This window comes from Ceratotherium simum, chromosome 18 (assembly GCF_057802395.1).
Source record: "Ceratotherium simum simum isolate JZ-2026a chromosome 18, ASM5780239v1, whole genome shotgun sequence".
Taxonomy (NCBI): domain Eukaryota; kingdom Metazoa; phylum Chordata; class Mammalia; order Perissodactyla; family Rhinocerotidae; genus Ceratotherium; species Ceratotherium simum.
In genome coordinates, this window is record NC_141917.1 from 25,808,823 (window position 1) to 25,833,332 (window position 24,510).

At 36.9% G+C, this 24,510-nt stretch overlaps 1 protein-coding gene across 3 annotated transcripts in view; it reads left to right on the plus strand.

The window, feature by feature from the left end:
* Positions 1–24,264, plus strand: part of CDH6 (cadherin 6) — a 126,864-nt gene extending 102,600 nt beyond the window's left edge. For all 3 annotated transcript variants that reach the window (XM_014781555.2, XM_087443164.1, XM_087443165.1), the window contains 7 exons: positions 609–796; positions 3,006–3,259; positions 8,414–8,550; positions 11,073–11,194; positions 12,526–12,643; positions 12,776–13,027; positions 18,244–24,264. In XM_014781555.2, the coding sequence (XP_014637041.1) occupies positions 609–796; positions 3,006–3,259; positions 8,414–8,550; positions 11,073–11,194; positions 12,526–12,643; positions 12,776–13,027; positions 18,244–18,734 (1,562 nt within the window). In that variant the 3' untranslated portion in view covers positions 18,735–24,264. The remainder of the gene's footprint in view (positions 1–608; positions 797–3,005; positions 3,260–8,413; positions 8,551–11,072; positions 11,195–12,525; positions 12,644–12,775; positions 13,028–18,243) is intronic.
* Positions 24,265–24,510: the final 246 nt, after the last annotated feature.

Genomic DNA, 24,510 nt, shown 5'->3' on the forward strand with positions numbered 1-24,510 from the left:
TATACATAGAAAAAATACTGTAATAAAATTGAAAAAAATAGTCAAAAGAAAAAAATTAAGAGCTTTATCTCTCAATATATTTATCTATATTCCTAACTGCAACCAGACCAGCTCCATGTACTGGTGAAAGAACATCTACTTAGATACATTCTCCAAATTGCTGTAATTTATTTTCACCTTCAGTTATTATTAGCAATGACAGAAAGAACTCTTTTAAAGAATACCTAGCAATTGGCTTAAAGTCACAGTTCAGGTTACATTCTTTTCTATTCTTTCTGCTAGATTATGTTAACAGGGGACTTTGAAATCTTCTGCACCACCACTCTCAGTCTCACAATCACACCATAAACTTGGAAGCCTATTTACAGGGCAAGAAAAGCATTCTCCATTTGCAAAGGGACAGGTCATGAAATAGAAGAAATATTCTTAACAATCATGAAAGTAAAGATGTAAGGAGAATAGGGCGCCATTAATTATTTTAAGGAAAGCACAAATATGCCTGCATTCATGGTAATATCTGAAAGAACTGTTAGAAAATGGGTTTTGTTTTTACTATGATGGAGTATACTTAGTCTGTGTTTGACTTATATGTGTCTGGTGATTAACAGGTACATACCAGTTTAAAACCCCTGAATCTTCTCCACCTGGTACACAAATCGGCAGGATCAAAGCCAGCGACGCCGACATAGGAGAAAATGCTGAAATTGAGTACAGCATTACAGAAGGAGAGGGACTGGACATGTTTGATATCGTCACTGACCAGGAAACCCAGGAAGGGATTATAACTGTCAAAAAGGTAATGCCATCTGTTAATATCATACAAATGGATGCATTAACTTTTCTCTGGTCCCCGAGTAACTGGAGGCAATTACATGTCACATGACATTCCTCTAGATTCTTGTTTTACTAATTATTTTTTAAAACGCCAAGTCTAATAACACTGAGATCTCTTTGGTTGGCTTTCCGGGGTCCTCAGTAATTTTATGCATTCACTAATTCACACTTTCAATAAACTTTTATTAAGAAACTCCTAAGTAAATAAATAATATGAACAATTGATATACACAAAAGTACATAAATTAATAATGTAAATGAATAATAAATTTAAAAACAGTGTTTTTACTGTTTTTACCAGACAGTGTTCTAGATACTGGAGGGGAAATAGTACATTCAACAACATGGTCTCTGCTCTCATGGAACTTCCAACATAGTGAGAAAAGAAACAAGGAAGTAAATAAACAAACATCTATGACTACAAATTCTGATATATGCTTTGAAGGAAAAGAGCAATACAAGTAGCGATAAAGATGACCTGAATTAGAGAGACAGGATATATAAAGACCACAAAAATAAACTAAGTAACACAAATTTGCTGCAAGCTCTTTAGCTACTTTTTAGAACACAATAAAAAACATTTTATAATCTGAATTCCGATTTTTTCCCTAGGTACTTATTCATTATTTTGGAATACAATAATGAATCTTTTATATTCAGAATTCCTATTTTTCCCCTATGTACTTATTCACTATTTACCCCCCAAAATTGTCTAGCACCATAGAGCAGTATACAAAAGTGTGGCAAGAATTTAAAATCAATAAACCATGTGCCTCAAAGCTAAAAGTTTCTATTAACTTTGGTCACTTTTTTAAATGATTTCACTTTTATCATGTATGGTGTAATATCTTCTCTCTCCTTTAACACACTCTTATATCTGCTGGTAAATATAAGCAGAGGTGGACGTAAATAGCAAGAAAATTTTTTCCTCTTAAGCTTTGGATTACATGTCTTAATATCTGGAAACACAACAAAACATGTTTAAGTGACACTCAGACCAATGTTTTATACTATAACATAATTAGGAAGCCCATTAGTGTGCATTAACCTTTTTAATTTTCTTAGTGCCTTATCAGATTCAACCTGAAATTTTGCCTAGCCGACTAAATCACATTCACTAACATCTTGATTAATTATGTTTCTAGTGAGCCTTGTCATATTATCATCTAAAACTAAAAGTCAGCAATAAGCATTTGGGTTCACTCTGTCTCCGGAAACAGAGATACTTTTCCTAAAGACCTCTGACAACAACGATCGTGACTTTCTTTGGCAAATAATTAGCCCAATGCCCTTATCAGGCTATCACTTGTAATATTTTATCACTTTATACAAAAAAAAACATTTTTTAATCTATTTTATCTCAATGAGGAAGAGGGAATCATGAGGCAAACCCGTGGTCCTCAATTCTGGCTGCACATTAGAACCACGAGGGGAGGTGTTTAAAAGTCTAGATTCCCATCTTCAGCCCAGATATTTTGGTTTAATGGTCCAGGCTAGGGCCCAGATATTGGCAAATTTTAAACACTCGTTAGGTGTTTAATTAAAGCCAAATGTGACAACATCTGACACAGAATAATCTACTACATATTTGCCAACTTGCCCCTGGCATGGCTCCCTCTAGTCAAATATAAGGATTTTTTTTTTTTTTAAAGATTTTTTTTTTTTTTTTTTTTTTATTCAGTTTTTTTTCCCCCCAAAGCCCCAGTAGATAGCTGTATGTCATAGGTTCACATCCTTCTAGTTGCTGTACGTGGGACTCGGCCTCACGTTGGACGGAGAAGTGGTGCCTCCGGGCGCTCCCGGGATCCGAACCCGGGCCGCCAGCATCAGAGCGCGCGCACCCAACCGCTAAGCCACGGAGCCGGCCCAGGATTTTTTTTTTTAAAAGAGAGGCTGGTCAAACAGCCTCCTGCTTCCAGGTTCCCTTTCCTGCCCATTATACCTTGCACCCACTTTCAAGGCAACGACAAGCACGATTTCAGCCCACACTTTCAGTGGGATCGAGTGGCCTCTGAACTCCCATGTCTTTACCCAATATCACACTTTGTAGTGATGTCTCTACGCCATATACTCACATTCATGTATCAGTGATTTGCACTAAAAGTGGTTCGTGTCTTGGCTTTCTGTGTCTTGGCTGCTATAAATATGTCACTTCTCCCCACCCTCCCAAGCTCTTGGACTTTGAAAAGAAGAAAGTGTACACCCTCAAAGTGGAAGCCTCCAATCCTCACGTTGAACCCCGCTTTCTCTACCTGGGTCCGTTCAAAGATTCAGCCACGGTTAGAATTATGGTGGAAGATGTAGATGAGCCCCCCGTCTTCAGCAAACTGGCCTACATCCTACAAATAAGAGAAGATGCTCAGATAAACATGACAATAGGCTCGGTCTCAGCCCAAGATCCAGATGCTGCCAGGAATCCTGTCAAGTAAGCACACTTCTGTGACATGTCTCTTTCACAAGTGTCAGTCAATTTATATTCAAATACCCACCTGCAAGTTGGAAAAAATGAATCCTTTTTTCCTAATTAGACAGTTGTATCTTCCTGAAAAACTACACTAAATAGCACCTTCACTCTTCTTGCTCAACATAAATATTATTTTAGTGGCAGCATAAACCTAAAAAACACAAAATTGAAGGGAAAAAAACATAAAATGAGCTATAAGGAGTTTACTTCCTGCATAGAAGTCAGACAAGGTAACGCAGCTGAATGACCCGGGATTTTTTTTTTAAGGTCTTAAATTTGTCAAAGAGTGGCATGGAGAAAGCATTGTGATTTTTAACAAACAAGGCACTGGGCTTGAGAGTTTGTTTTTCAATCATGGAAGAACCTATCATGTAACACTTACAGGCAGAATTATGCACCTTTTGGATGCATAATTGTTTTCTTTTGCAGATGTGGATAAAAACAAGAACTATTTCATGATATGTCCGTGAACTCCTGGGAAAATTAATAGAGCAGAATCCAAATTTATAGTATATAAGCAAACTCTATTTTCCCTGTACTTTCCTTCCACTATAATTGTAAATCACGTTGCAAGAAAGCCTCATTGCTCTTTGACACCACTGATGCTTCAGTTTTCTAGGATCTTCTCATGAAAGCGCTGGAGGAAACTAACCTCCAGCCTTTAGCCAGTAGCTTAGTTGACTAGATGAGAAAAGGGCTAAACCAGAATATCACTGTGTAAATTACTCCCCATAAGGAAAGTAAACAGCCTGAGAAGCTAGAGGAACTCTTGCCAGTGAGCCCACAAAATATATTCTGATCAGGGCACTTGCCATGTGCCAATCATGTTCTAGGCATTAGGGATACAACAGAGAACAATACCAAGTCCTGATCTCATGGAACTTACATTCTAATTGGGGCAGATAGAAATAAGCAAACAACAAATATGTAATATGTCAGGTGAAAATAAATTGTACACAGTAAAATAAGACAGAGTATGGAAACAAAGTGTCTCTGGGGCACTATTTTAGATAGTGTGGTCAGGCTCGGCCTTGGTAGGAAATCATTTGAGTAAAGATTTGAATGAAAGGAAGGGATGAACCATGCTGATACCTGGGGGAAGGACATTCCAAGAAGAGGGAAAAGCAAGGGTAAGGTCTGATACCAGTGCTTGTGTGGCATGTAGAAGGAGTTACAAGGAGGCCTATGCAGCTAGAAGGGAGTGAGCAAGGCAGAGAGGGGTAGGTATGAGGCAACAGGGAAGTTTGTTAGGTGGTGAGTGTGGCAGGTCTTACTGGGGTTTGTAAGCCCTGGTAGAGACGGGATTTTATTCTGATTGAAGTAAGAAGTCACTGGAGAGCTTTGAGTAGAAGTGTTACCTAATCCAAAACTACTTTTTAAAAGGATCACACTGGCTGCTGGATGAAGACTATTGCTTCAGATAAAAAGAGTTTGAGGCTCTAACTCAACTAACTCTAACTTTTTAGCCATTGAGCCCTTTGTTCAAATGAAACCTTATGGCAAGTCCCACATCTAAAACACAAAAATGCCTGGCTTACTTTCAGGGAATAATTTTAAATCATTGGGAAAATAGTTGATAACTACAATAACATAACTCTGTTGTGTTATCATTCCATCAGACCATCTATAGACACCTTAAATTGGACTGTGGACAACCCAGAGTAGCCAGACATGAGTGAGCTCCATGGATCAAGTGCTCCTCCATATACATTTAATATTATTAGAAAGGAAAATGAATGACGGCCTTTGTTTGTATAACACAAAGAATGTTAAGTACTTTCACTATTCTCTCAAGGGTTTGTTCTAACTGCGTAAGGAAAATATCTTAGCAAGTCAATGTCAAGATCAATTTAAAAGTATTAACGCTGGAAGTTTACAAATATGAGCTCTGGTTACCTCTTTGATAAGTCAACATGTTTTTAGTTGAAAAAGATAATGTCTTCTGAGAATTTAGGCTGTATTTTTCTGTCTGTTTTTCTTTTTATACCAAATACATTTTTACCCTCTGCGTTATTATATGTTTTATGAAAGGAAGTAGTTAGTTTGTCAGACTGGGTTGGCTGTCAACTAATTTTGAAGTTTTTTCTGCCAGCCCTCCCTTGGTACATATGGATTTGATATGTAGATATAGATTTAAGGATAGAAATACACATAGATATATTGGTATAAAAATGCATATTCCAGTGATTCCTTTTATAAGATAAAATTGATTCTTATATTAAGAAAGTACATCCATACATAGTTTTTGGTTATTCTAGACATAAATATTGAAAAACTAGGTGCTAGACAATATGTTAGGTGCACAATTAGTACTAGAGAATTCTTCTCCCAAACATTGATATATCATTATGCAGGCACAAATCTTTAATTCTTTAATCACATAAAATGTTTTTCTTCCACTCTTTATCAGTTTATCACAAATGACCTTTGATTTCCATGAAAGAGTCTTATAAAATGTCACTATGAATACATATTATCAAAAATTTACATGCAAACACACTTTCTTTCCTAACAGACAAATCTTCCTGACTTGAGGATATATTAGAAGACAAATTGTTGAATCACAGAATACAATAAAGTTCCAGAAAAAAAACAACAAAAAAAAGAGCTACCTAGCATAATAATTTGCTACAATCATGGTAGGATTGATTACATAACTGTTCCTTATCAGTTATGATTACAGTTAATGTGACTAGATAGTAAATATCCTGGATATAAATTGAAAATACTTTGGAAAGAAAAACCATAAATAAATAAGGCTTTGTGTGCAAGCATCTTTCCTAAACAATGTAGACATTTTAGGTTTTCTATTAATTTTTAAATCTCCCAATTAAAGGAAAAAATATATATACAATTTTGATATTTCCTAAGTAGTTATTTTCTCTTTAAAATTGAAAGCTGCCTTCAACTAAAAATTCCTCACCCCACACCCTTTATTTTAAGGCTTGATGGGAAAATATGATTACTTCTAAAACTTAAAACTATAGCAGGAAAAAAGGGACCAAGAACAAGAGAAGATTAATGCTGTATATAATTGTAACAGCTTATAAAGGCAAGGAGCAGCATGCCTTAGGCTTGACACTTTTCATGAGGGAAAAAATATATTTGTAGATAACTATTACATTTCTTACAAAGTCTATGAATATTGAGATTTCCTTTTTGGTAATTAATTATATGCCCTAATTATTTACCATTCTCAAATTAAAAACAAAGAAAAGTAATCAAGTAGGTTCAATGCTGTTGCCTAAAATTCTTTTTTTTTTATAATTGACTTACAGTGCTGTATAAGTTTAAGGTGTACAGCATAATGACTTCACCTACATATACTGTGAAATGATTATCATAATAAGTTTAGTTCACATCCATTATCTCATATAGACATTTAAAAAAAGGAAAGAAAAAAATGATTTTTCCTTATGATGAGAACTCTTAGGACTAAATTCTTAATAAATGTTGATTCAGAAATGGCAAAAACCATAGCTGTTTCATCTGTTTCAACCATTTTGATAATAAAACATTAGGTTTATATAAATTGAAACTAAAATTCTAACCCAACCTGATAGAGAGATGGATAGATAGATAGATATCCATTGTGAACTTCATTAATTCTCTTTAAAGTCAGGCATAAATAGCCTATAATAATGGAATATCTACTTTATTTAGATCTCCTGCTAGAGAAAAAAATAGATTTTATTAAGATAAAATGTATTGTTTATTATAATTCACTAGTTATATTTTAAAACAAAATTATTAATTGAAATAGAATCTTGGACATGGTACACTAACGCGAGTTAGTAACAGGGGTTTATTTTTCTTAGAGCGTTCATAATAATTCCACACGTGTATGACTAGTTAGGTCATTTACTTAAATTGTATTTCTACCAAGCTGACATTTTTAAATCTCCTACCACGACATAAATTTTGAGAATCCAGGTGAAATGGGCAATTTTTTGTTCCTAATGGGTTTAACATCAACTTTCTTCTGAGTTTTCTCTTTAATGTTCCCCCATAAAACGGAGTGTACACATATTTTTCCCCTTGCATAGCTATTCCAGAAACTAGTAATAAATGTATAAAGAAGATAACATTTCTCAAAATTGACTAGTCTTCCATCAATTTCAGTATTGAAGACTGTCCTTTGGTTTCTAAGACACCACTCTTGGTTTTCTTTGAATTTTCCAAACTCTCCTTCTTAAATATTGATTACGTTCCTACTCTGTTCTGGGCACTTCTTCTAGTACCTGTGGGTCTCCGTTGTTCATCCTTTAAGTGATTCCATCCTTAGCGATTTTCTCTCTTCCCTGGACATTCTCTTCCTAGACAGTTGAATAGGAAATCTAGGTTGTTAGTTCCAATCTTTATCTTGACCTTCACACTAGATATCTCTTCGCAGACTTTTCTCAGCCTCAATGTATCAAAACTGAAACTTATGATCCTCCCTAAATCCTGTTCTTCACTCCTTTTCTATCAGTTTGTGTCAGCACCATGCAATCATTCTCCTCAATTCAACCAGTGACCTTTGTTAAGCAGGGTTTGGATTGTGACACTCCCTTGTTTAAAATCCACTGGTAAATTCATGTTGTGCTTGGAATAAATCCCAACTCTTTACTACGGCCAGCCTATCCTTCTATAGTCCAGACTGTGGCTCCCTCCCCACACTCATCTCCTATCCCCCTCTCCTGCCTCACTAACTCAGCCACACTAGCCATCTTTTGCTTCTTTCAACCTAACAATTTTAAAACAAAATGGATAATAGAAAAATATCCAATAATCCTACTTATGCACACACACACACACATTAAAGTTCTGAGGTTCTAAAAACTTGAGTTAAATTATAACAATTACTACACAAATTTGATCCAAATTACATATAAAAAAATAAACTTTAGTGATGATACTCAGAATTATGCAACTTATCTAGTGAATTTACTATTAAGATTTCAATTGTAAAGAACTAATTTCTCAGAATATTTTGCTTAATGTTAAGTTATAGATATTCAAATATGTGCTACAGGTAGGAAAAAAATCATGTAACAGATATTCTGGGAATAGCTTTAGGGTTTGAGAATAGCAAATACCAAGAAAACCTTTTTAAAGTCTACTCTGCATTTTCAGGTATTCTGTCGATCGACACACAGATATGGACAGAATATTCAACATTGATTCTGGAAATGGTTCAATTTTTACATCGAAACTTCTTGACCGTGAAACATTGCTGTGGCACAACATTACAGTGATAGCAACAGAGATCAGTAAGTCCCACCTCATATCACTGCCGTCCCTGAGTGACAGAGGGAGAGTCCCAGCATGGGCTGGTGAAGCACGGCTGAAACTTGTCACCATTATTGATGGTCCTGCTCGATACATATTGAGGGAAAGAGCCCTGTAATGATTTGCAGTAATGGTTCTTCTAGACGTGTGTTGGTTTATTCACAAATGCGGAGGCAACTGTGGAAGTTCTGCAGTTCGGAAACGACAAAATGGGAATGCATCTCTCAAATGAAATTAAATCGGTACATGTTGGATTCCAAAAAGCTTATAAATCAGAACATTACAGAAGCAGCTGAAAAAAATGGGCTCATGTTAGAATTGGGGGGAGGGAAATCAAGTATATTCAAAAATGAAGACATTATTTAGAAATATTTTGGATATTCATCCTCTCACTTTCTACAGAATTTCTATTTCAAAATCATTACAGAATTAAGAGATATAAATTTCAACTCTTCCATGGTACACCAAAGTGAGAAATACAAACCACCAAGTAATCAATAAAACGTTTAAAATGAATTTTATGGCAGTTCCCATAAAAGTTAAGGCAAAGAAAAACAGTGCCAAAAGAATGCTTCAAATAACATGATTATACACAGTGAAAATTGTGTAATGTAAACACAATGTGTAGACCTAAGTATATAAAAGAAAAAAGATCTTTAAAATAACACTGAAATGTTTAAAAATAGGCTTCTAAATTATAGCTCATTTTTTAGTTTTTGTTTTTGATTTTAAAAGTTCAAATATTTTTACTCAGTTGGGTATCTACTGTGAAATATTCCATACTGAATGGTATACTACAGTAGTGTTCTTTGTCAGCATACCTCATGAGATTTGAAGTGGCTGAAGGATATTGAGTAGAACAATAAATAACCAATGTGGACAAAATGAAGCATTGCTTTTTGACAGTGATAAGAACTCCTCATTATTAATTTGTTAAGTAGGAATTTGCTCTTCAGAATTTATGTGGAAGGACTAATGTGGATACCAACGACGGAGCATACGTAAAGCTTTAAAATTGCAGAATTATTTCCCCCTGAAAAGGATCATTTTTTATAACATCATGAAATTTTATTTTTTACTGAAGCAGTCATTTCATGTGTATTTTAAGCTTTGTGCCTAAAAATTTCTGTTTTTAAGATTTAATGTTTCTGTGATATATTTGAAAGTACTGGTGATAAAGACCTTTTAAAACTTCATCTTCAGCAGCTCTAACACTGGAAGAATAATGTGAGCAAAATTTTAGATGCAAAAGAGCTTAAGAATCTTATTGTCCAAACTTCTCAACTACCTTTGATGTAACAAGAGCCAAGAGCTTGTATAAAACCAACTCACTCCCACCCCAGAGCCTTTGCACTTGCTGTTTCCTCTATCTGGAGAGCCAGAAATATTCACATGGCTTAATCCTCTCTCTATTCATGTCTCTGTACAAGTGGCATCTCAACAGAGAAACCATCCCTGGCCATCCCATTCAAAGTAGCATCTCCATCTCTCTCCAATCCCTTTTCCCTGTTTAATTTCTCCAACACATTTACTATCTCACACATTATATATTTCTGCGTTTACATTTTGTCTACCCCCATCAGAATAAAGCTCCAGGAAGCCAGACCTTTGTTATGTTCCCCATGTGTCCCAGAACCCCAAATAGTGGCTGGCACATCTTAGGTATTAGATTCTCACTAAATATTTATGAAGTCAAGGAATGAACAGACATGTGAGTGAAGAGAACTGAGGTGAGAGATTCTAACTCCTGATTCCTAGGTCAGAAACCTGTCTTCCACACAAGCCAGGAGATTACCATAGAAGACAGCCAGAACACTTCAGTTATCTCAGGTCTTCAAACATTGACGCTGCTCCGTCATTATCCTAGATGAACAGCCTGGGCTTTGGAGTCAGACAGACTCTTGAATATCAACTCTGCTTCTTATCTATGAACATGGGAAAAGTACCCAACTTATCTGTGCCTCAGTTTCCTCATTATACAATGGGGCAATAACTATCTGCCTCAGAAGTTTGTAAGGATTAAATAAGATAATACAGCAAAGTGCTTAGCACAATGTCTTGCTCTTATTCAACAGTCAAACTAAAAAACTAAGACTAATAACAACAATTTGGTCTCCTTTATTTCCTCCCCTTTTTCTTTGTGTCCAAATTTTTCCCATCTGCCTGTTTCCTTGGCTTCCTTTAAAATCCACCTCTAAAATGCCTTCCCAGATAACTGTTCTTTATTTTGTGTTACTCTGGGGTTTATCACACAGTTGCGCTACATCAATACAAGTATCTTTGTCTCCTAGGTATTTCCATCAGGTGTATCCAACTCCAGAAGTACCAAACGATCTAATTCTATTTTTTTTGTGGCTACTTTGGTACATAATGCCCTGTGCTACTCACAGCAGCCTTGGGGAATCTGTGTTTGAATGAGAAATAAGGCGGGAGTGACTGTTATCTAAAGGGGATCAGCGATCAACATATAAATGCCTATTCCTTTCTTTTTGGCATGTTGCAGATAATCCAAAGCAAAGCAGCCGTGTACCTCTGTATATTAAAGTTCTAGACGTCAATGACAATGCCCCAGAATTTGCTGAATTCTATGAAACTTTTGTCTGTGAGAAAGCAAAAGCAGATCAGGTGAGTGTCATAAGAAAGCAAATTAATTTCGTCAGATTAATTTAGATCTTCTAATAATTCAGATGATACACAGAGCTGAGGCCTAGTTTTGAATTATCTATGAAGTGGATGCTAACAAAATTAATACTATAAATAAGAACCAGGATGAATGTGTAACTTGCATAAGAGAACAAACAGTTTTTAAGAACTGGAAGTTCATCAGTCTCAAAGACTGATGCTGATTCCAAATCAGTCTTAGGTTTTCACTAAAACAGATTAGTCACAGCTTTATTGGAAAAATCTTTATTGGTGAGAAGATAGTTCAAATTACCATATATACTGGAAAGTAATAACTAGAACATATTTTACAATTGACTATAATTCATAGTTTCACTTATTTACATTGCCCATCTGTACAAGTAATACAAACTTGTGAATGTTTTACTGTTTTACACATTTGTCCCCACCTGAAACAGGCCTTTTCTGCCAGTGATATAAAAATTACGTTACAGTTTGTCAAAACAGAAGTGCACTGTTAAAATACACGTTAAGTGAGAAGCTGAAGTTATGTGTTTTACATACAAATTTTCTTTTTAGTTTTCTTGCAAGTTGATGGCTTATGTATATGCCAAGATTGCATTTCTGAACAGGCTGTCCAAAGAATGCCTCCAGTTTCTTAACTCGCAATGTTGTCACAGATCATTGTGATGTTTGTATCACTCTATGGCAGTGTTTCTCAACTAGGGTGATTTTGCCCCCCAGGGGACATTTGGCAATATCTAGGGACATTATGTTTTTTTGGTGAGGAAGATTATCCCTGAGCTAACATCTGCCAATCCTCCTCTTTTTGCTGAGGAAGATTGACCCTGGGCTAACATCCGTGCCATCTTCCTCTACTCTATATGGGACGCCACCACAGCATGGCTTAATAAGCGGTGCTAGGTCCACGCCCAGGATCCCAACCTGGGAACCCCAGGCCAACAAATCAGAGCGCACAAACTTAACCACTACGCTACCCGCCAGCCCCTCGGGGGACCCTTTTGATTGTGGGTGGGTGGGTGCTAGGAGGTAGCTAGTGGGAGGCGGGTGCTACTTGTATCTAGTGGGAGGAGACCAAGCTTGCTGCTAAACATCCTACAGTGCACAGGACAGCCCCCACAACAGAGGATTGTCCTTGCTCCATTTCCAACCCATCAGTTTTTTGCACAGTGTGGATTCATTGTAAATTTTCTAGAGGCTATAAATTTTTAATTAAAACTAGAAATCATTTAGTCAAGCAATTTACTGCAAAACTGTAAAAAACATTTTTGAGTTAGCAAAACTTTGTGACAGCTTTATGGTTTTGATTTTAGTTGATTCAGACCCTGCGAGCCATTGACAAGGACGACCCTTACAGCGGACACCAATTTTCATTCTCCTTGGCCCCTGAAGCAGCCAGTGGCTCAAACTTTACCATTCAAGACAACAAAGGTAAATGAGCCCAAGTTACCTTCTCCATCTATATATTTATATCTGTATCTCTATCTATCTATTCCCATCACAACTGATCCAGTACATGACACGGTATCCACATACATTGACCACTTTGCTTTCCGGTTCCAGACAACACAGCGGGAATCCTAACTCGGAAAAACGGCTATAATAGACACGAGATGAGCACCTATCTCCTGCCTGTGGTCATTTCAGACAACGACTACCCAGTTCAAAGCAGCACTGGGACAGTGACTGTCCGGGTCTGTGCATGTGACCACCACGGGAACATGCAGTCCTGCCACGCGGAGGCCCTCGTCCACCCCACGGGACTGAGCACGGGGGCTCTGATTGCCATCCTACTGTGCATCGTGACCCTACTAGGTAAACTGCTTCTCCCTGCATCCTATCTCCCCATGCTGAGGGGCACACACTGTTACTGTGACTCTCTAGATCTGCCTCCCCCATTAAGTCATACAGCCCAATCTAGGTGAGTAGAGTTATATGCTGAGATTCTGTGTTGTTCAACCATGACCTAGTTTTTGCTTGAAAATTTGTGACAACATGGATGGACATTGAGGGTATTATGCAAAGTGAAATAAGTCAGAGGGAGAAGGTCAAATACCGTATGATTTCCTTCATTAAGTAGTAGATAATAACAACAATAAACAAACACATAGAGACAGAGATTGGATTGGTGGTTACCAGAGGGGAGGGAGGAGGGTGAAAGGGATAATTAAGCACATGTGTGTGGTGATGGGTTGTAATTAGTATTTGGGTGGTGAACATGATGTAATCTATGCAGAAATAGAAGTATAATGATGTACACCTGAAATTTATACAATGTTATAAACCAATGTTACTGGAATAAACAAAAAATTAAAAAAAAAAAGAAAAGAAAAGAAAATGGCTTTGGAGAATGAACAGATGTGAAACTTGCCCATGTCTTTACCTACCCAGGGAATCATTCCACCAAAAGAATCTCTTGTCTGTCAGACTGGCAATGAATCTCAGGGGGATTTGAGGGCAATATAAATATGCCCTTTTCATCTCATTTGTTGTTCAATATTTAACCTGGCAAACATTGTTAAATTTTAAAGAGTGAAAGTTGGATGAAGGCCCTTCCTACGAAGGTAAAGTTTAAAATCAATGGGAAAGTGGGAAGAGGAATGTGATGACTTTTTCTCTCTCATACAGGAAAATAAAAAGTGATGAAATTTTCTTTAATCCAGCACACTTATTTTGATCTACCATTTAAATAACTACTTTCCTAGCATTGCTTTCTGATTGCCACATCCACAATGTCTATTATTTCTCAGCCTCTGTGACTAAGGAAATAAATCTAGGACCTAAAAGAAATGAATGTAATAAAAGCAAAAATCAAGGTCTAACAATGATTCAAATGAAATTTTTACCCCCAACTAACTAATTAAGCACACAAGTTGAGCTCAAAAGGCTCAACAGACCCTTGACTGTTGTGAACTAAGAAACCAAATATTAGCTAATGCAGTCCTTCTAAAAATAAAAGTAAGATTTTTAAAGCTTGCCTACACAAGGGGGAAAAAAAGTAAGAAGTTAGAGTTAACCTAGATTACACAGGGGGAAAAGAAACTTTAAAAAATGACAATATAGTGACTTTGAGAAAAGTAAAGACAGACCTCCATTTCTCCAGGAAGAGAATGCCAGGGATCCCTGCTCAGAAACTTCACATTCCAGATCAACTTTGCTAATTATAACAGAAGCCTTGAAACTCAACCATAGAACTGTGATTCTCTTTGTCAACTAAGATTTGGGGAAAGTATTTTAAGATATGAGGATAAATAAAAACTGAAAGTATGCAAAGATAAATCAGTGTCTTTAATGGTGTGAGTCTGTAAAAATTGTTTTGGAAGAGAAAGATCTGAATATTCTTTTTGATAAAAAAGGTTATTTTTAGAAGGGCTGGATTGGCTGGCTGAACTCAGGTAGAATACCCTGGACTCTTGTGGCTTGTGGAAGGAGAGCCGACTCTCATCTCACACGGGTGATTCTTCCTTTCCCTCAACATCTACCTATTTTCTCCTCCCCCCTTTTTTATCTTCTAACCAGCTCCCTTTATCCTCCCTTTTCGTCTCCTTCCTCCAATGAATTTGCTGTCTCATTACTCCTAATTTGCCTCAGTGCGTCTCACATCTTGTCTAGTCTCTTCAGAATTCTGTACCTCATAAAAAAGAAGAAAAATTGGATTTAACCTTTACTAGGCTCACATCACGAGCTAGACACTGGGCAAGATGCTTTACAAATGTTTTTCTCATTTAATCCTCAGAACCATCTGGTATATATTTATCTGCATTTTAAATATGGCTCCAAGACATAGAGTCATGTAGCCAAGTCACACAGCTAACAGGTGGTGGAACTAAGTTCCAAGCCCAGGTCTTCTCCCCCGAGCCTTGGTGCTTCCACACTGCACTGTACATTCTTTGTGAGCTTATAGAAAGCAGGGCAACTTCCAGGCTGAAAGAGAGCCTGAACTGAAAATAAGACAACCGAAGAAAGCGGAAGCAAACCTGAGTCAGTGAGAGAAGGGAAGCCACACTGATATAGGAGGAAATTGGCAGTCAAGAAAGTAGACTATGTGGCATTTTGCAAATAAAATAATAGTATAAACAACTACTACATCTCATGCCTCTGTGGTGCTTTAGATTTTACAAAACTTTTGCATTTATTAACTCATTCCTGACAACAACCCTGGGCACTGTTACTGCTTCTCTTTCACAGAGAAGGAAACAGACTTAGATCAGATCGTTTAAGTGAACCTAGGTCTGTTGACCTCAAATGCCTTTCTACCTTCTAGTTTTATGATGAAATTTGAGCACAAATTGGTCCAAGTGCCTCCCCTCCAAAAATCTCACTGCTGTCCTCTGGCCCCAAGGGGGTAGAGAAAAAGGAAAAGGCTCACTTACTGGGAAGAAAGCGTATTACTTTCTCAGATTGTTTTTGTTCCATGTGCTTGGAACTCACATGTTCAGATTACAAAAGTTAGCTTTGAGAAAGATCTGTCTTCTAGACAGTTAAACACTCAAGAAATTCTGTTCAGATGTTATTTGGGCTAACAAAAAAAAGATACAACCAGTTGTAGCTGTAGGAGAATTCGGCAGTGAATAAATGCCTTTGAATGACTGAAGATGCCCTCTGTCTTGCAAACAATTGCACCTTCAGGTGTGCATAGGACTAAAATAAAAGATACAGGTAACTTAAGCTGAGGAAGAGTTAGGAAGTGATAAATGCCTGCTATCTTGCCTTAAATGACAGAATGAACCTGTGGTACATCAGAGTTTAATTCTTTGAAAGACAGTTAGCTTGGTTCTATTCTCTAATCCCAAAGGCCATCCTGATTTACAACCCTTCTGTTTTGCAAATCCGTGTCATTGGTCAAGCTGGAAACCGGGATAAAAGGTAGATTATGAGCATCCCTCTGCCCAAAGCCATGCAATTTCCTACCCACCCGGATCCTGGGTAAAGTGAAGGCCTACAGAAGCATCCATGGCCCCACATGACCTGGCCCAACCCTGCTGTTCTTCTCTCCCCGGCTCCCTCTGGTCCAGCCACAGGGTCTCCATGCTGTTTCTCAAGCACTCCAGGCACACTCCAGGCACACTCCCACTCCAGGGCCCTTCTTCTAGCTCTGTCCTCTTCACCACATAGCTCCTTGGATAACTCCTCATGTCTTTGATCAAATGTCACTTCCTCAATGATGCAATCTCCCCTCGAAAACCATAGACAGCCCCTCAAACGTACACAGAAGCGCTCCCATCCTCCTTTCTCTGCTCTAGTTTTTCTTGTTTACATTGCACTTATCACCTTCTAATAATTTTCTTATTTATTATACACATTGTTTATTTTCTGTTTCCTTCCACCACCACTCCCACCACTCCCACCCACCTTCTTAGGGCAGGACTCGCGATCAGTCGTATTGGTAGTGCCTAGAACTGTACCTGGCACAGAGTAGGCACTACATAGATATATTTACTGAATGAATAAATGAATAATTACCCTGAATGAATGGGACCAATGAGGCATCAGGATATTCTCTGACAGCAAAAGACAATGTATGCAATCACACAACCACACACTTGAAAATGGCAAAATTGTATTTCCTTTAGAAACAGTCTATGACCCAAACATGCTTCAAAGCATGGTCATTAAGATTGCAGGTTTTCTAGTCTGGCTGACCTGGAATTCGATTGCTTGGACATGTGACATCTCTAAGCCTCAATTTCCTCTATGTAAAATGGGGTTACAATGATGGCACCTACTTTGTAGGGGTATTATGATAATTAGATGAGATTCAGTATGTAAAGCACTTAGCACAGTGCATGGCCCACTGAACTCTCTCCATAGACAACCAATTTTTATTAATACTATTAACATCTGAAATTTTAATACATACACATATGGGTGTGCATATATCCATTATTATATAGGTAGATATATATGTCCACCAAAAGCCACTATTCTGTAATTTTTATTGCAATAATTCAATTTTCATGGTTCATGAAAATGGTACCATGTTATGGAAGGGAGAATAAAGAGACATTACTGGTACTTTCTGTAATAAACTCCCCTGGACAAACCCTGATTAACGGTGCATTTTCTGCCCTAGATAGCTGTTTTCTCTCTAAGCTGTCTCTATGTTTTTATTTTCCCACCCATATGTCCATTTGTAGATGTGTCTCTCTACATGTGGCCAGTTGTGTTCTCCCCAGCCAGCTGTGAAGAAACATCAGGAGCTATTTAAACACAATTCTTGCTTTGCATCTAATTCGAGTTAGGAGGAAAAACTAAAAGAATGAACATTCTGGGCAACAAACTTACAGAACATAAACTCATGAAAGATTTTTTTTTTTAAAGTCCCCACTTAAATGTGTTTATTTTGTTTAGCTCAAACAGAAATAACCTGGCATGTGTATTATTACCTGCCCCCTTCAAAAGGGCTGATCTTGAAGTCCAAAATGGCGTTCTGAATTGTATCTGGGTCTTTCCAGGTATTATCTGTAATAACGTGTCCTTATATGTGGGAAAGGTATGCAAATATTCACAGCTCGACTTTGAGTTTTAAACTAATTTTACACTTTTCTCTGGAAAAAAAAAAAGAAGGCATAATGCAAAAGTTATTTTAGTTGTGGAGTTATGCAAACCCTTCAACACATCTAGAAGGTGCCAGCCTTGTGCTCATAAGCAGTTTCAGAGCATTTTAGGTGTTCAGCATAATTCGCACTCTTAATGCAGTACTTCCTCTGTGGTTGAGCTTTTTATTATTTTTTTTTTCCTTACCTTAAAACTAGTTTGCCATTTCAAAGCAAAAAGGAACTACTGACAAAATATGATGGTGTTTTATCCTATACTTAAATTGTAACCCTCTTTCAAATAGTTACTCCATTTCTTCGGGTCCTGGTTTGATCAGGCACGGAGGCAAGTGCACGCTTCACGAAATAAAAGTTGAGTCTGCACTTTCCTAGAGAACTTTTAAAACTTGGCATTGGAGCACAGTGTTTCTTCCCGGCATTACCTGGACGGCAAATTAACTTTTCCTTCTCTTTCTGTTTTGTTCCTGCCTCCAGTGACAGTGGTGTTGTTTGCAGCTCTGAGGCGGCAGCGGAAAAAAGAACCTTTGATCATTTCCAAAGAGGACATCAGAGACAACATTGTCAGTTACAACGACGAAGGTGGTGGAGAGGAGGACACCCAGGCCTTTGATATCGGCACTCTGAGGAATCCCGAAGCCATAGAGGACAGCAAATTACGCAGGGACATTGTGCCCGAAGCCCTTTTTCTACCGCGACGGACTCCAGCCGCTCGTGATAACACCGACGTCCGAGATTTCATTAACCAAAGGTTAAAGGAGAATGACACGGACCCCACTGCTCCGCCCTACGACTCCTTGGCCACCTATGCCTACGAGGGCACGGGCTCGGTGGCCGATTCCCTGAGCTCGCTGGAGTCGGTGACCACGGATGGAGACCAAGACTATGATTACCTTAGTGACTGGGGCCCTCGCTTCAAAAAGCTAGCAGATATGTACGGAGGGGTAGACAGTGACAAAGACTCCTAGTATGTTGCCTTTTTTCATTTTCCAATACGAAGCTGAAATACGTGAAGTGGCTATTTCTTTCTATTTATCCACTATTCCGTGAAGGGTTCTCTGTTCTACCCGTTCCACAAGCCAATGGCTGCAGTCCGTGTGGATCCAATATTAGAGACTCTTTTCTAGTACACTTTTATGAGCTTCCAAGAGGCAAATGTTTATTTTTTAGTGCATCCACTTAACCATGTCAGTCAGCCCAACAGCCACCGTGCTGGAGGAGAGGACAGAGAGTAACCTTTTCCCTTGCTCTCTTAGGGCAAGTTTGGAACACGCTGATTCCACTGGCCTGGTCTTTTTGCTACACTCCATTGACTCAGGTCAGCTGACTGCTCTGACTGTACACTTCACATGCTAATGGGATGAGGGATTGTGCTTTAATGATAAAGATACAGTTTTAGTAAGAGACATGAGGAACAACTTCACGGTTGTTCCTGGTATATCGGTTCACAAGGAGATAATGAACTGTATATGGGTGTGTTTCTGTCACAAAGAATTTAAAATATCTGCCCATCTTGTTTGTTCTTCAAGAACTTTTTCTGACACCAACGACTATTCAAAACATCAGATCCACCAATGTTTTAAGATTCTCATTCCTCTTTAGAAATAGAAGCAAATTAAATGGTAACATTCCAAAACAACAACCAAAAAGAAAACTTAGTAAGACCTCATTCCTTGCCACTAACTTATAATTTGTTATATATTAGACATGCAGAAGTTTGCCCTTGCACCATATAAAGGAAAAGGGAAAACAGCTAATAAGGTTGACAAAGGAAATATTTAGCATACTTTAAAGTTTGGGCCACCAAATATACCACAGATTACTTGAAATTATTTCAACCATCAGTAGGCTAATTATAAATAAGTCTAATTGTTTCAAAGTTCTTGAAGAAACTTTTCTGAGATAAATTTTAACTCCTTGTCTGTAGTTGTCCTCAGTATTATACTAATATACTTGAAAGTAGCAGTGTGAAGTACAATAATTCATATTCTTCAGATACTTCTTACACAATTAAGTTGCATTAGTAAAGGTAGATTAAATAAAACTCAAATCCTGCTCTCAGAGTTTAATGGGGAGGTAAGAGCCAGCCACACTTGAACTTGATACCCTGTCCTTCACGTCTAGAAACATCTATCTATTTATATAATGTGATAGATATAGATGAACATTGAGATCATGGTGAAAACCTACATATTACATATTTGGAAGATGCTTACACAGGGAAAAACTTGAATTCCTTTCAACAAGAGTGTTTCAGGTTGTAATTAACATGATAGTTGACTTTCAAAAGTATTAATATTTTTTCATTGTTTTTAACTTTGTTTCCATGGCAACTCTGCCAGCCTTGTCTTTGAGCTAATGATAAAGTAATGGTCTCAAACTATGACAGAAAAGTAATGTACAATCCATCCAATCTATTATTTCTGTAATTATGCAATTAGCATCACAGTTATTATCCAGAGGACCCAACTGAACTGAACTAATCCTTTTGGCAGGTTCAAATCATTTATTTCATACGGCTGTTCTAAGGACTTTTATCATTAGAATCTGACATTGTGCAGTCATCAGAAATTTCCCAAGTACTGTAATGAAAACATCCTTGTTTTGAAAAACTTTAAAAAGACAGGCTGTGTATATATATATAATATGTACTTAAGAATATGCTGACTTCAATTATTAGTCTTAGGGGTTTATTTTCAATTAAAGTTAATTTTCTACAGATAATCTTAGTGTAATTTCCATTTGAGGATACTGTCATATCAGCACATATTTTCTACTTGGAAACACACTGTTGTTTAGTTCAGTTTTAAATAGGCATATTACCCAGGAAGTAAAGACGGCACCTTTGAAATAAGAGAAATATAGTATTTTGGGTTAGCCAAGTAGAGTAAAAAATTTTTACAATCTTATTATTCCTTGTGTTTCCTGAATGGTTTCCTATTTTGTAATAGACTTCCCTGTATACTAACAAGTATTTCATACTTGGGCTATTTCTTGCTTTCAGGGTTTTCTTTTGCTAGTTCTTCATACACACACAGACATACACACACACAGAGGAATGCAAACAAAATACTATAGGAGGGCTTCACTGTAATGAGTCAATATATATCACAGTCACAGGTAAGTGTTGAAAAAAGATAGCTTAGTAAAGTTAATTAATAAGAACTAGTTATTTATAGCAATAGAACAGCACCTTAATTACCTGACTTACTGTAAAATTAAAGAGCTCTCTATCCTTATGTTTCATGTCATGTAACAAATTGAATCAAGAAAGTAAGTCCTGTAAAAAGAAAGGTGTCATCAGAAGTCTTCCTTTTGAACTTTTGGCGTTCCTTGGAATGTCTGAGGGTTGACACTAGCAACTTCCAATGTTTAAGGGTAAGGTTTACTCTTTCCTGAGAAGTGAAAGTAAGTATTTCTGTAGTGGAATATTTGAGATGTAATTGGCAGGGTATTTTATCCCACCCTGAAGATGATATAATATACCAAGAACAGGATAATATAACTAAATACTCAAATAACTGTCTAATCTCCTACCGCAAAACCTGATGATGAAGTGAATCTCTAAGAAATTGGACAATTTGAGAGTGGAACTGAATTAGCGTGAAAGTCCTGTAAGTATCAAAGTGGAGCAATATTTTTCTATAATTAAGACTCTTTGATGTCATGGAAACAATAAGAGCCACAGTGTGGGTCTCACTTCTTTCCCATCAAGGTATCAGGTCAAGCACTCAGGTCAACATGAATGATTACTGAAGAAAAAAATGTTTTCAGCTCAGTTTTCACATTGTCTCTGTCCTGATATTAGATGTTAGTGATGAGAAAGATGGAAGGAAAGGGGGAAGAGATAAAATTTCAATATTTGCTGTAATCACTGAGAAACTAAAATTCATTAAATATAAGCAGATTGCTTTTGTAAGTTGCTTCAAGGACTTTGAGGCCTCTGTGACATTTTTTTTCCCCTCTATTCAAAGGGGAGAGTTTCTTCAAACCATTAAGATGTTCCCTAAAATAAGCTGAAATTTTAAAAACATTAAACCATTGCGCATAAGTTTAAAGCTCCTTCACTTCGTGGCCACTTTCTACTGAAAGACCTGGAAAACATTTGTCCCCATATAAAAAAAATAAATCAAATGGGAGAGAAGCAAAGAGAGTTCCATAAAACCATAAGAGAGGGGATCTGGGCACAGTAAACACACGTATTTTACAGAACTTTCTTAGCTTTACGGTTTAGGTGCATAAAAGGAGGGTCGAATAGAAATTGACTCCATTTGCCAGGAACAAAACCTGGCAATTCAATTTTAACTCAGTATAAAAATTTTTGGTTTAGTGTTCATTTTCAGCTCCCAAAAAGTTGTAAAAAAAGTTCTTAAAAGTTGAATCTCTATCTCAGAAGCATACAAATTTTGTGATCCAAATTAACTTTAGAATGTTTCCATTACTTTCATCTTTAAGTGCATAAATTTTAGATGTCCTGATTTGCTAAGTAACACCTTACATCAAATGCTTTGCCTTGAAATGTTTATTTCATTGGAGATAATAATGTATAAACTATGAATTGGGCATTCCTCAATTCTATATACTTGAGGACCATAAAAAATATGCAGTTTAAAGGAAAGAATAGAGCTGACTCTTGGGCACAAACTAAATATTTAAATCAGGTACAGCTATATTCATTTTCCCCGGAACCGAATCACCAAAGAAATTATTTTATCCTAGTTATTAGGTTTGAAGTAGTGTAATTACTTTGAAAGAATGCTCTAAAAAGTCATGATCCCCACTATTTGGAAAGGTATCCTCTGAAAAGGATCATTTTAGTTTAAATTTATTTTTTACGTTCTTATCTAGATGAAATCTTTTTTGAATTGTGACCGAGGATTAAAAATCCAGTCTACTGTGTTTACGTTAACCTTACAAGCCAGCCTTCTCTATCAGATCATAAGAGTGGAAAGATTAAGACTTAGTGTATGGATCTTCAGGAAGATGAACTGTTTCCTAAGGTCTGACAAGCAGCTTTCTTTTCCAGAGAATACAGAATTTCAGTATGGTCTCCTTAAAAGTTCGGTGACTGTTACGGTTGCAGCATTTTTAATCTCTCTTTGGCATCTTTATGGAATAATTTTCTAAAGGGATAATTCTCTACTAAAAAATAGCAGACCCCGACCATATTTAATGTTCAAAGCAATACCCTCTTAGAAAGGAAATACAGTGACTCACACACTTGTTAAAAGTTAATAAAGAAATAGCTCATTTTTAAAGCCAGAAGTTTATGGTCTCTGCATCATCAATTTAATTTAAGCATTGCTGACACAATCTTTAATCTACTCCCCATTTTGTAATACCTTATTTATGATGCATTGTCATTTTTTAATTCAGGGAGAACATTAGCCCAGCAGAGCCAGCAGATGAAAGAGCCGAAAGGAGATCAGATGGAAACAAAGCTATTACCCACCGTATTTCAGACAGGACCGAGGCACTTAGCTGAAGAGCCACTGGGTTATTAGATTAATTTCAAAAGAGCTTTTACAAGTTACTTAATTCCATTTTTTTTAAGAACCCATGGACCACAAACTCAAATTTCTTCTCAAATGGGGTTAATTTGACAAATGAGGCATGGACCCAGCATTGTGGAAAAAGCATTCCACTCTAATGAGATCTTGGTCTTTCTTGCAAGACTCTGCTATGTATGTAAATATATCTAGAGGCACCTTCTATAAGCTTTTAGTTTTCTATGATCTATTAGTTAGTGTTTATTAAGGAATCAAATGTATAGAATAACTAGGCATTCAGGCGGAGTGTTGTGTAGCAAACGTAACACTGATCTGCTCAGAAGACACATAGGAACGCTTCGAAAGCCCTGTACTGTTTTGTTTGTGATTATTTTCATTGCTTTGAAAGTACACTGCATAAGAATAGGCCTTATGATAAATGCTACGTACGTCTTCAGTAGTACCACGCTAAGGCAATGTGGCGTTCTCCTACCGTGATTTGTGATTTTAAACCCAGAAAATAAAAGCTTTTTGGTGTTGATTGTTTTTAATTAAAAATACTTCCAAGTATAAATTTAAGCTGACGCCACTCTTGAAGATTTACTGGCTGGAGTATGCAGTTCATACAGTTTTTCTCAGCGTCACTTGTGTCTTTGGCAACGAGACCCCCTGATGGAAACAGTCACCGCTCAGGTTTCATCCACATTTCTAGTTAGGGAGATTTTCATAACTTCACAGATTACATGAGCAAGTTTTCTGTATTAGAAGAATGGGGTTGAGACGATTACCTTTTAGCTCAGTGTGGCCGGGCCTTTTGTTGTAGTCAAATGGCAAATACACGCTCCTTGAAATGGCTTCTTTTATTTTCCTTTGTTTTCTTAGACGTATAAATTTGAAAAGAATGCAATTTAAAAAAGTGATTTCTCAAAGAGTAAATATGCCTTTTGCAAATCAATTTTTGTAACAAGTTATTTATATGATATTACTTAATAAACTGGTTTTTTTCTAACTTGTTTTTTTTCACTTCTCTCAAACTACTGTTTGTAATCAGACTTAAAAAAATGTACATGTTGATACACACTTTATCTTTCCAAATCTGCTATTTTAACCTCTCAGATAGCTAACAAAAGCCAACTTGTTATACAATAATTAGCTTGTAAACAATAGTTTCTCCCAGCCAACAATATATATCATGGCACTGCCCTGGAAACTTCTTACTGGATGTCAAGAATTCTGTTATTTATGGAATTGCTGT